This window comes from Leucopleurus acutus, assembly GCF_964270905.1.
Source record: "Leucopleurus acutus genome assembly, chromosome: 5".
NCBI lineage: Eukaryota > Metazoa > Chordata > Mammalia > Artiodactyla > Delphinidae > Leucopleurus > Leucopleurus acutus.
The window spans coordinates 127,166,372-127,179,722 of NC_139147.1; the positions used below are offsets into that span (position 1 = coordinate 127,166,372).

The 13,351-nt window shown below is 40.0% G+C and overlaps 1 protein-coding gene across 1 annotated transcript in view; it reads right to left on the reverse strand.

Annotated features, from left to right (window-relative positions):
• The window catches only part of PCCB (propionyl-CoA carboxylase subunit beta), a gene marked incomplete at its 5' end in the record, with an annotated part of 90,504 nt that overhangs the window by 57,406 nt on the left and 19,747 nt on the right, over nt 1–13,351 (reverse strand). The window contains one exon of the mRNA XM_082840031.1: nt 9,698–9,808. Coding sequence (XP_082696157.1) covers nt 9,698–9,808 — 111 coding nt within the window. The remainder of the gene's footprint in view (nt 1–9,697; nt 9,809–13,351) is intronic.

The window sequence follows — 13,351 nt, forward strand, 5'->3', positions numbered from 1 at the left end:
CAAAGCCACTACAAGAAAAGTACACATCAATATCCCATATAAATATTGATGCAAAAATGCTCAACAAAATACTAGCAGATCTAATTCAACATTTTGTAAGGAATTATACACCAAGACCAAGAGGAATTCTTTCCTGAAATACCAGGATGGTTGAGCACACCAATATCAATACACCACATTAAAAGAACAAAAGGAAAAAATTAATTACATGATCATCGCAATGCAGAAAAAGCATGACAAAATTCAATACTCTTTCATGGTAAACATACTCAGAAAACTAGAAAGAAACTACTTCAACATGATTAAGGCCACATATGAAAAACCCACAGCTAACATTATACTCAATGGTTAAAGACTGGAAGCTTTTCCTCTAAGATCAGGGACAAGGCAAGGATGCCCGCTTTCTCCACTTCCATTCAACACAGTATTGGAAATCCTAGCCAGAGCAATTAGTCAAGAAAAAGACAAAGGCACCCAAATCAGAAAGGAAGAAGTAAAATTATCTGTTTGCAGATGACATGGATTTTATATGTAGATAACCCCAAAGATTCCACACACGCACAAAGTTAGACTAAACAAATTAAGTTGCAGGATACAAAATTAACACACCAAAATCAGTTGCATTTCTGTACGCTAACAATGACCAATCTGAAAAGGAAGTTACAAAAACAATTTCATTTACAATAGTTTCTAAAAGGATAAAGTACTTCGGTATAACTTAGCCAAAAAGGCAAAAAAAAACTTGTACAGTGAAAAGTATAAAACATTTCTGAAAGAAATTAAATAAGACATAATGGAAAAGATATCTTCCATTTATGGATTCAAAGACTCAATACTGTTAAGATGTAAAAACTACCAAAAGCAATGTACAGATTCAACATCATCCCTATCAAAATCTCAATGACATTTTTGCAGAAATAGAAAAATCCATCCTAAAGTTGATGTGGAATCTCAGGGGACTCTGTGTACAGCCAAAACAATTCTGAAACAGAACAAGGTTGGAGGTCTTCCTGACTTCAAAACCTACTAAAAAGCTACAGAAATCAAAACAGTGTGGTACTGGCATAAAGACAGACATATAGACCAATGGAACAGAATAGAGAGCCCAGAAATAAACCCTTCCCTACCTGGTCAAATGGTTTTCAACAATGATACTTAGACCATTCAATGAAGAAAGAACAGTCTTTTCAACAAATGGTGCTGGATCCCACTCCTGGGCATATATCCAGAGAAAACTCTAATTCAAAAAAGATAAGTGCACCTCAGTATTCATATTTATAGCACTATTTACAATAGCCAAGACATGGAACCAACCTAAATGTCCATCAACAGAGGAATGGATAAAGATGGGTATATATATACAATGGAATACTACTCAGCCATAAAAAAAGAATGAAATAATGCCATGCAGCAACATGCATGGACCTAGAGATTATCATATTAACTGAACCAAGTCAGAAAGAAAAAGACAAATATCATATGATATCTTATATATGGAATCTAAAATACGATACAAATGAACTTATTTACAAAATAAAAACAGACTCCCAGACATAGAAAACAAACTTATGGTTATAATAAATTAGGAGTTTGGGATTGACAGGTACACACTACTATATATAAAATAGGACAACAAGGACCTACCGTATAGCACAGGGAACTATATTCAATATCCTGTAATAAACTATAATGGAAAAGAAAAAAAACAGTGCTAGGAAAACTGGATATCCACGTGCAAAAACATGAAGTTGGACCTATGTTACATCATATACAAAAATTAACTCAAAATGGATCAAAAGACTAAACATAAGAGCTAAAACTACAAAACTTAGAAGGAAACATACAGGGAAAGTATGTGACACTGGATTTGGCAAGATTTCTTGGGTATGATAACAATAGCAGAGATTACAAAAGTAGACAAACTGGACTTCATCAAAATTAAAATCTTCTGTGTAAAGAACACTAACAGAATGAAAAGGCAGCCCACAGAATGGGAGAAAATATTTTCAAATCATGATCTGATAAGGGGTTAATATCAGAATATATGAAGAACTCCTACAACTCAACAACAACAATAAAATGATTCAATCAAAAAATGAACAGAAGACTTGCATAGACATGTCTCCAAAAAAGATATACCAATGGCAAATAATATGAAAAGAGGCTCAACATCACTAATCATTTGGGAAATATAAATGAAAACCACAGTGAGATACCACTTCACACACATTAGGATAGCTATTATCAAAACAGAAAACAAACGCTGGCAAGGATGTAGAGAAATTGGAACCCTTTGTGCATTGCTGGTGGGAATGTAAAATGGTGCGGCCACTGTGGAAAACAGTATGATGTTTCTTCAAAATATTAAACAGAATTACCAAAATACCCAGTAACTCCACTCCTACGTGTATGCCTAAAAGAAATGAAAACAGGGATTCAAACAGATACAGGTACACCAACGTTTATTACAGCATAATCAGTCTCAAAACAGAAGGCAGTTCTGACACATGGTACCATATGGATGAACCTTGAAGACATTATGCTAAGTGAAATAAGCCAGTCACAAATGGACAAATATTGTATGAGTCCACAAATTCCGCAACAGAAAGGGGCTGGGAGTAGGGAATGGAGAACTAATGTTTAATGAGTACAGAGCTTCAACTGGGGTAGATGAAAAAGTTCTGGAGATGACTGGTGACGATGGTTGCACAAAAAATGTAAAGGTACCTAAGGCCACAGAACTGTAACTTAAATCTTACCACTTAAGCATTTCTTAGGTATATTCTACAATTTTTTTTAAAACGTACTGTATCAGTATTAAACTTCTGGAGTTTAACAACTGGTTATGTAAGAAAACATCCTTATATACTGGGGACTTCCCTAGCGGCCCAGTGGCTAAAACTCCACACTCACAATGCAGGGGGCCCAGGTTCGATCCCTGGTCAGGGAACTAGATTCCACATGCTGCAACTAAGAGTTCGCATGCCACAACTAAGAGTTTGCATGCCACAACTAAAGATCCAGCATGCCACAGCAAAGATCCCACAAGCGGCAATGAAGATCCTGCATGCCGCAACTAAGACCCAGCACAGTCTAATTAATTAATTAATTAATTTTAAAAAAATAATTATATACTGAAGCATTAAAAAGGTAAAGGGACATGACATATATAACCCACTCTCAAACAGTTAAGAATTCTGTAAATTTGAAATTTCAAGATAAAAAGATTTTCTAAAAATTCTGCTCAAAGGATAGCATTGAGAAGAAAAAACTGAAGTCACAGAGTGGGAGAAGACAGGTGCAATATATATAACTGATAAAGAACTTACATCCAGTATATACAAAGAACTGCTAAAAATCAGTAAGAAGAAAACAAAAACCTCAATTTTTAAAAATGGGTAAAATAGATGAACAGCCATGCCATGAAAGAAACATGAGGGAATTCCCTGGCGATCCAATGGTTAGGACTCAGCGCTTTCACTGCTGAGGCCCAGGTTCAATCCCTGGTCAGGGAGCTAAGATCCCGCAAGCTGCGCAGCACAACCAAAAAAAAGAAAAAGAAAAAGAAACATATGAAAAGGTGTTTAACCTCATTAGTCATGGAAATGCAGATTAAAACAATGAGAGGGCTTCCCTGGTGGTGCAGTGGTTAAGAATCCGCCTGCCAATGCAGGAGACACGGCTTCGAGCCCTGGTCCAGGAAGATACCACATGCCGCGGAGCAACTAAGCCAGTGTGTCACAACGACTGAGCCTGCGCACAACAACTACTGAGCCCACAAGCTACAACTACTGAAGCCTGCGTGCTTAGAGCCCATGCTCCACAACAAGAGCAGCTACCGAAGTGAGAAGCCCGCGCACTGCAACGAAGAGTAGCCCCCGCTCACTGCAACTAGAGAAAGCCTGCGTGCAGGAGCAAAGACCCAATGCAGCCAAAAATAAATAAAATTAAAATTAAAAACAAAACAGAAAAAAAAAGAGAGATCACACCACATGCAAACTGGCATAATTAAATTATGTCAATAAAAGTGCTGGCACGGATGTAGAACAAGTGAAATTCTCACACACTGCTAGTAGAAGTGTAAATTGCTGCAACTTCTTCAGCAAACAGGCATTACATAGAAAAGCTGAAGACATGTATATCCTATGACCTAACATTGCCCCACCTTGAGAAACTGAAATATGTATGCACCAACATACATGTATAAGAATGCTTATAGCAGAATCATTTGCAATGACAAAAATCTTGAAACACAAGTATCCATCAACAGTAGAAAGGATGAGGATCTTAAGATAATATACTACACAGCTACTAAAATGAACTACATTTACAAAGAACATGGATAAATCTTATAAACATGCGTCACAGTCATGCACAAAAGAATGCATATTATGTTTCACTTTACATTAAAGGTAAAATAGGCAGCATTAACCCCATTGTTTAGTGAGGCATAATTAAAATTTTAAACTGTAGAGCAAAGCAAATTTTAAAATTACCATAAAAGTTGAGACAAATACTTCTAGGTAGGATGGATGGAGACAATACTCATTATGAGGGTAATGGGGGCAGGTTCCTGGAGGGCCATTTCTTGATCTGGGTGTCATTTACATGGATCTGTACTTTATAATAATTGCTAAACTTTACGTATTTTATGTACTTCCCTGAGTATGTATTATATTAGAAGTTTTAAATTGTTTAAAATTTTTTAATTAACTGGGAGAGGAGGCAGAGACAGAAGCAGGAAGACCAGTTAGAAGGATTATGCAATAATCCAGGTGAGGTGCTTGAATCAAAGTAATAGCAGTGTAAGTAATAAGAAGTACATAGGAATTTTATTATATTTTAGATTATATCCTAAAATAGAGCAAATATGATTTTAGACTGATTGAACTCGGAATGTAACAGAAAAATGAGTCAGTGTTTTCGACCTCAGCCACTGGAAGGCTGGTCTTGCCATTTACTGAGATGGGGAAGGCTATAAGAGAGCACTTTGGGAGGGCCTCATTAGAGATGAGAAACCCATTAAAGCCCAAATGGAAATGTTGATAGGCAACTGAAGGTTTAATCCTGGAGTTCAGGAGACCGTTCCATCCTGAAGAAATAGGTTTGAGAGTTGTCAGCACATACATAGATGGATATTTAAAGTCTTGAGGTAGGATAAGATCACCAAGGGAATGAGAGAATTGCTAGAAGAAAACCAAGAGAGTATAGTGCCTTGATGTTTCAAAGAGGAAGAAGTGATGACATAGGTCAAATGCTGCTGGAAGGTCAAGTAAGATAGGACTGAGAAATGTCAACTGGATTTAATGATATAGAAATCGTTGGTGTCTTTGATACAAGAAACTGCCATTATCAGTGACTCTGAATAGAATAATATCCTTTCCATCGTAAATTAAATGTCTAAATATATTTAGATCTATCTTTCAGTTCTGTCCTGTTACTCAATTCTGTTCTGTTCCCTGGTCTATTTATTTACAAACTGAACAAATAGTTTTAGTTATTTTAGCTTTAAAACATATTTTCTCACCTGGCAGGACTAGCCTTTCATTGCATTTCCTTCATGGAATGTCTACTCTTACACTGTAGTTTTCTTGTTAATATGAACTTGTCTAGATCTTTAAGAAAGAATCTGTTAGCATTTTTATTGTACTCTCATTAAACACATGGAATAGTTAAGATGTAGAATGGTTAAGGCTTAATGATTAGTTGCGGAGGACAAGAAAGAGGAGGTGGTGCCAATATGCCGGTATTAATTAAAGTTCTGCAAGTGGAGGATGGGATAGCTTAGGATGAAAACACAGGATTAAAAGATACAGCGTACAAAAAGTCAACATACAGAAATCAGTTGTATTTCTATACACTATGTACAAAATATACACTATATAGAAAATATCTGAAAAAGAAATAAAACCTGCCCATTCACGATAGCATCAAACATTACAAAATGCCTATGTATAAATTTAACCAAGGAGGTGAAAGATCTAAACACTAAAAATTATAGAACTTTGATGAAAAACACCAAAGATGACACAAGTGGGAAAAAAATCCCATGTTTATAAAAATATTGTTAAAATGTCTGTACTACCCAAAGCCATCTATAGATTCAATGCAACTCCTATCAAAGTTCCAATGTCATTTTTCTACAGAAGTATGGCATCACATAAAAAGAAACACAGACCAATGGAACAGAATCAAGAGCCCAGAAACAAACTCTCACGTATACAATCAACGAACACTTGACCAGGGAGCCAAGAACACTAAATGGGGAAAAGATAGTCTCTTCAATAAATGATGGTGGGAAAACTGGATAACCACATGCAGAAGATGAAACTGGACACATATCCTACACCACTCACAAAAATTAACTCAAAATAGGTTAAAGACTTAAAGACCCAGCTCTGTAAAACTCCTAGAAAAAAACATAGGAGAAACACTCTCTGACACTGCTCCTGGCAATAATTTTATGGATGATACCAAAAGCAAACGCAATAGAAACAAAAATTAATAAGTGGGACTACTGCAAACTAAAAAGTTTCTACACAGCAAAAGCAACAAAATGAAAAGGCAACCTACTGAATAGGAGAAAATATTTGCAAATCATATATCTGATAAGGGATTAATATCCAAAATATATAGAGAACTCGTAAAACTTAACAGCAAAAAAAATTTTTGATTAAAAAATGGGTAGAGGATCTGAATAGACATTTTTCCAAAGAAAACATACAAATGGCTAATGAAAAGATGCTCAACATCACTCATCATCAGTGAAATGCAAATCAAAACCACAATGAGGTTTTAGCCTCACACCTCTTAGAATGGCTATTATCGAAAAGACAAGAAATAACAAGTGCTAGTAAAGTTCTGGAGAAAAGGGAACACTGTGCATTCTTGGTAGGAATATAAATTGATACAGCCACTATAGAAAACAGTATGGAGGTTCCTCAAAAAACTAAAAATAGAACTACCAAATGATCCAGCAATCCCACTTCTGGGTATATATCCAAAGGAAATAAAATCAGGACCTCAAACAGATGACTGCATTCCCATTTCACTGCAGCATTATTCACAGTAGCCAAGATACGGAAACAACCTAAGTGTCCATCAATGGATGAATGGATTAAAAAAAAATGTGACATACATACAAATACACATATACACACAGAATTATCCACTGGATATCCATATCAATAAAAAAAAACATGACACATACATACACACAGACAAACAGAGAAATATTATTCAGCCATGAGAAAGAAGGAAATCCTGCCATTCGTGACATGAATGGATCCTTAGGGCATTTCACTTAGCGTATGCTAAGTAAAATAAGTCAGACAGAGGAAGAGAAATACTGTATGATCTCACTTATTCGTGGAAGCTAAAACAGCTGAACTCGCAGAAAAAGAATAGTGGTTACTAAGAGCGGGGGTGGTGTTGGAGTGAGGGGAGATATTGGTCAAAAAATACAAACTTCCAGTTATAAGATGAAGAAGTTCTGGGGATCTAATGTATAACATGGAGATTATAGTTAACAGTACTGTATCACATACTTGAAAACTGCTAAGAGAGTAGATCTTAAACGTTAATCACCACAAGAAAGAAATGGTAATTATGAGAGCACTATGGGGGTAATCATTTTACAATATGTAAGTATCAAATCAACAGGTACACCTTGAGGGGGCTTCCCTGGTGGCACAGTGGTTAAGAATCCGCCTGCCAATGAAGGAGGCATGGGTTCGAGCCCTGGTCCGGGAAGATCCCACATGCAGCAGAGCAACTAATACTGTGTGCCACAACTACTGAGCCTGCGCTCTAGAGCCTTCGAGCCACAGCTACTGAAGCCTGCGCGCCTAGAGCCTGTGCTCCGCAACAAGAGAAGCCACCGCAATGAGAAGCCCGTGCACCGCAACAAAGAGTAGCCCCCACTCACTGCAACTAGAGTAAGCCTGTGCACAGCAATGAAGACCCAACACAGCCAAAAATAAATTAATTAATTTATTTTTTTAAAAATGTACACCTTAAACTTAAACAATGTTATATGTCAATTATATCTCAATAAAACTGGGAAAAAATGTTTTAAAAATAAGACAAAGCAGGGCTTCCCTGGTGGTGCAGTGGTTAAGAATCCGCCTGGCCAATGCAGGGAACACGGGTTCGAGCCCTGGTCCGGGTAGATCCCACATGCCGCGGAGCAACTAAGCCCATGCACCACAACTACTGAGACTGTGCTCTAGAGTCTGCAAGCCACAACTACGGAGCCCACATGCCACAACTACTGAAGCCCACGCGCCTAGAGCCCGTGCTCTGCAACGAGAAGCCACCGCAGTGAGAAGCCAGCGCACTGCAATGAAGAGTAGCCTCAACTAGAGAAAGCCCATGTGCAGCAATGAAGACCCAACACAGCCAAAAAAAAGAATAAATTAATTTTAAAAAAATAAGAGAAAGCAGTTTAGAATTTTCCAGCATGTATGTAGGGAGAGGAGGAAAGAATGGCCAGAGGAATTGATCCCACACCTCCATTCCTGCCAGGTAGGAAGACAACTGGGGTAGCACCACGTAGGTATGGCATATATAGATTTAGTGGGCAAAGTTCAAGGAATCCTGCTTTGCTCAGGAAATAAGGGATGTGTTCATCTTAATTTTTAAAGTCCACCCTAAACTGAACATTGAACATTTAAGTTGCTTTTAATCTGTCACCAAGAAAGAATAGTTGAGTCAAGGGGTAAGCACTTTGTTAAACTTTAATTCCTACTGCCAAAGAGAAAAGTATTTCCTATTCTATTTACGCTCCTCTATTTACACTGTTTTCATACTGGATCAATCTTTTTCCTTTTTGCCCCGTAATTTGTCTTGACATTTTTTGTTTGTTTGTTTGCGGTACGCGGGCCTCTCACTGTTGTGGCCTCTTCCGTTGCGGAGCACAGGCTCCAGACGCACAGGCTCAGCGGCCACGGCTCACGGGCCTAGCCGCTCCGCGGCATGTGGGATCTTCCCAGACCGGGGCACGAACCCATGTCCCCTGCATCAGCAGGCGAACTCTCAACCACTGCGCCACCAGGAAAGCCCTGTCTTGACATCTATTGCTCATTATGGTTAAAAATATTTAAGAGGAAAAGACTGATTTCTTTTTTAAGTATCAGGTTAAAGGTAATTACCCATGTATGATTTCAAATAGGCTTCTTTTAAAAATCATTTTAAAATATCATTTCATATAAATCATGTAATAAAGATATGGACCTCTTTACAATGAAGTTGGAGATCAGATTTACCATTACCATCATGGACAAAATGTAATAAAATGGCAAACAGCTGAAGAAATAAAGGTGGGACATAAGAAACAACCTCCTAGTGAAGCAGTTTACAGAAAAGCTTTCCATGAGAAACTTTCTGAATAGGATTCAGTAAACGATCATCTGTCTGGGCAGAGGATAGGACCTTTGATTACCTGAAAATCATTTGCAATTCAGATCAACAAGTAAAATCACCCACCAATGAAGCAGACAAGCACATTCTGCCACTGAACCCACACAAGCTACAGTCTTCATGCCAAAACCTTCTCTCCACCAAGACCTTATCAGCACTGCACTGAAATCCAATAAGCGTGCAGATAACAACCCAGATCTGGGTCAGGAATTATTGTTATTGCAGGTGAGGTACTGCACAACTCTCAAAGGGCAGGAGAACCAGGTCCTTTTCTTACCTTTACCATGAACGTGAAGTCTGTTAGGGCCGGGGAGTAGACAGCCCCACCGGCACATGGGCCCATGATCAGAGAAATCTGAGGGATGACTCCGGATGCCGTGACATTCCTCTGCCAAAAGAGAAAGGCAAAGGCATCTGGTTACAGAGGTGTTCAAGGCATTACCTGCAGAAAGACAGAGGCAACAATAAAAGTACATTTGGCTTTTATTCACAGAAATTCTATCCTAGAGACAAGAGGCCTAATCTGTACAGTTTCTTCCAGAATATTGTATATGCAACTTTTCCCATAGCTGGTGGGATGGCTGGCATATTACTTTCTGGGGCAAGTAAAACCTCTTCTCTCCTTGGCAGGGCAGTAGTTCCCCAAAAGCTCCACCAGGACATGAGCTCCGAGAGAATCCTACCACTCTCACCCCAGCTCTAAACACACCTCAGGCAAGGACCCTTGTCTGTACAAAACTGGCTGGAATAATGAATGAAAACCTTAGGTGGAATATACAGGGCCAACACTTACCCTGGATCCATGACCTCTACTTGGAGCCCCTTCACACCCTCCACAGAGGATGCCCAACAGTTACAAGGCAAGGCTAAGAGGCAGGTGCTACTCTACTCAGTCTTCAATGTCTGCCCATCCCTACACAGGGCAGATGGGCAATAGGGAGGCGGCAGAAGGCAAAAAGGTTCCATAGGGACAAAGGTGTTGTGAAGAGCCAAGCCTCAGGCCACCTTCTAGGAAAAACAAGATTTCCCAGGGGGCTGGAAGACCCAGGAAAGATAAGAGCCCAATGACTCCTTGCCCATCCCCCAGCTTCTATCCTTCCCTGAGCCCCATCAGCTTAAGAGAAGTATGTCCACTTTTAGCCTTGACCTGGGTCTGAGACCAATTTCTATAATTCACAGGACATAGCTCAGGACAGCACAAAAAGGCATCCACAGAGAGGATTCTGAGCAGATGGTAGAATGGGAAGCATCAGGAATCTGTCTCCCCACCTGGACAAAAATTACACTGGCAGAATCTGTCTGATGTAACTTTCTGGAGCTCTGTTAAGCCTACTGAAGGCTTAACATCCATAGGAAGATTTGGAGGGCAAATCGCGGTTAATTTCAGTCAACTTCAACTGGTAGTACTGTAGCAGCTACCCCAACCCACCCTCTACCCCCAGCCATGAGGCATGCAGCTGTGCATGTGTTCCTGGAGTGGCTTACACAGAGGCAGACAAAAAGGACCCTGCCCTCCAAATATCGCAAACCTATGCTCCGACAGCTGGCTGTTGATTCTGATCAGAGGTGAAGTTAGGAAGTGAGGCGGCCATTGTTGTTACACCTCACCCCGTTGTTGCAAGCTCCTCCCCCTCCAGCTCAAAATCACCCGCATTAGGGAAATGCAAATCAAAACTAGAATGAGATACCACATCACACACATTAAGATGACTACTATCAAAAAAACAGAAAACAAGTGGTGTTGGTGAGGATGTGGAGAAAGTGGAACCCTTGTGCACTATTGGTAAGAATGTAAAATGGTACAGCTGCTGTGAAAAACAGCATGGTAGTTCCTCAAAAAATTTTAAATAGAATTACCAAATGATCCAGAGATTCTACTTCTGGGGATATACCAAAAAGAATGGAAAACAGGGTCTCAAGGAGATAACTTGTACACCCACATTCATAGCAGCATTACTCACAATAGGTGAAACATGGAATCAACCCAAATGCCCATCAACAGATAAATGGATAAACAAAATGTGGTATATCTATACAACGGAATATTATTCATCCTTGAAAAGGAAGCAAATCCTGTCACATGTTACAACATAGATGAAACTGGAGGACATTGTGCTAAGTGAAATAATAAGCCAGTCACAAAAAGACTAATACTGTACAATTTTACTTAAGTTATTTAGTCAAAATAATAGAGACAAAGTAGAAGGGTGGTTACCAGGGGCTGGCAGAGGGGATAATGGGGGGTGACTGTTTAATGGGTATAGAGTTTCAGTTTTGCAAGACAAAAAGTTATGGAGATGGCCCCTGTCCACCTCCCTACGGCTGCCCCGCTAGCTGAAAAGTTTCTCCAGGTGCGGAATTCCAGGCTACCACCAGCACAGAGTATGCACGCCAGTCAGGAACCAGCCCACCCGATGGCCCGGGGCAACGGATATGTCAGAAACTGAAGCAAGAAAGTACTCGGCAGAGGGGGGAGTCAAGATGGCAGACTAGGAGGACACAGAATTCGTGTCTCTGCACAACTAGGGCACCTACTAGGCACCGGTGGGGGACCACAGACACCTAAGCGGATGGGAGGAACCCCCAGTGACACGGTCCTAAGCAAAGGCCCTGCCTCATGCTCAGACCTCACCCCGCCACTGGCCTAGGTTCCACCCCACCCTAAACCCGGCCCCTGCCTAAGTTCCACCCCTCCTAAACTCCGCCCCAAGAGCCAAGTCTTTTATTTTCTTTTTCTTTTTTCCTCTTTTAGATTGGGGTACTGTTTTACCTTGTTGATTCACTATTGTTGATTCATTTATATTTTTATATTTCCTAATACATTTTTTATTTTCCAATTTTATTTTATTCTTCATACTTTGTTACTGTTCTCTCCTTTTGGCTTGTTCCCCCCGTGCCCCCAATTTTTTTCTATTTTTTCTGTTGTGGTTTTATTTTACCTTGTTGTAGTTGTTTCAATTATATTTTTATGTTTCCTAATATATTTTTTACGTTTCTAATTTTATCTTATTTTTTTATTTTTTTTGCGTTACACGGGTCTCTCACTGTTGTGGCCTCTCCCGTTGCGGAGCACAGGCTCTGGACGCACAGGCTCAGCAGCCATGGCTCACGGGCCCAGCCGCTCCACGGCATGTGGGATCTTCCCAGACTGCGGCACGCACCCGTGTCCGTGCATCGGCAGGCGGACTCTCAACAACTGCGCCACCAGGGAAGCCCTTATTTTGTTTTTTATTCTTTGATATTCTTTGCTCCTTTTCTTTTTTTTTTTTCTTTTTTTTTTGCCACACCACATAGCTTGCGGGATCTTGGTTCCCCGGCCAGAGGCTGGGCCCGAACTCCTGTGGTGGGAGCTCTGAGTCCAAACTGCTGGACTAACAGAGAACCTCAGACCCCAGCAAATATTAATCGGAGTGAGGTCTCCTGGAGGTATTAATCTCAGCACTAAGACCTGGATCTATCCAACTGCTTGCAAACTCCAATGCTGGATGCCTCAAGCCAAACAACCAGTAAGACAGGAATACCGCCCCACCTATCCAAAAACTAAAAAACAAAAAATAAACAACAAAAAACTACATTACAGATGAAGGAGCAAGGTAAAAACCTAAAAAAACAGATAAATGAAGACGAAATAGGCAACCTACCTGAAAAAGAATTGAAAATAATGACAGTAGAGCTTGCTGGTGGTGCAGAGGTTGAGAGTCTGCCTGCCGATGCAGGGGACACAGGTTCATGCCCCGGTCCGGGAGGATCCCACATGCTATGGAGCGGCTAGGCCCGTGAGCCATGGCCGCTGAGCCTGTGCGTCCGGAGCCTGTGCTCCACAACGGGAGAGGCCACAACAGTGAGAGGCCCGCATACCGCAAAAAATTTTTAAAAATAAAATAAAATAAAATAATAATGACAGTAAAGATGTTCAAAAATCTCAGGAACA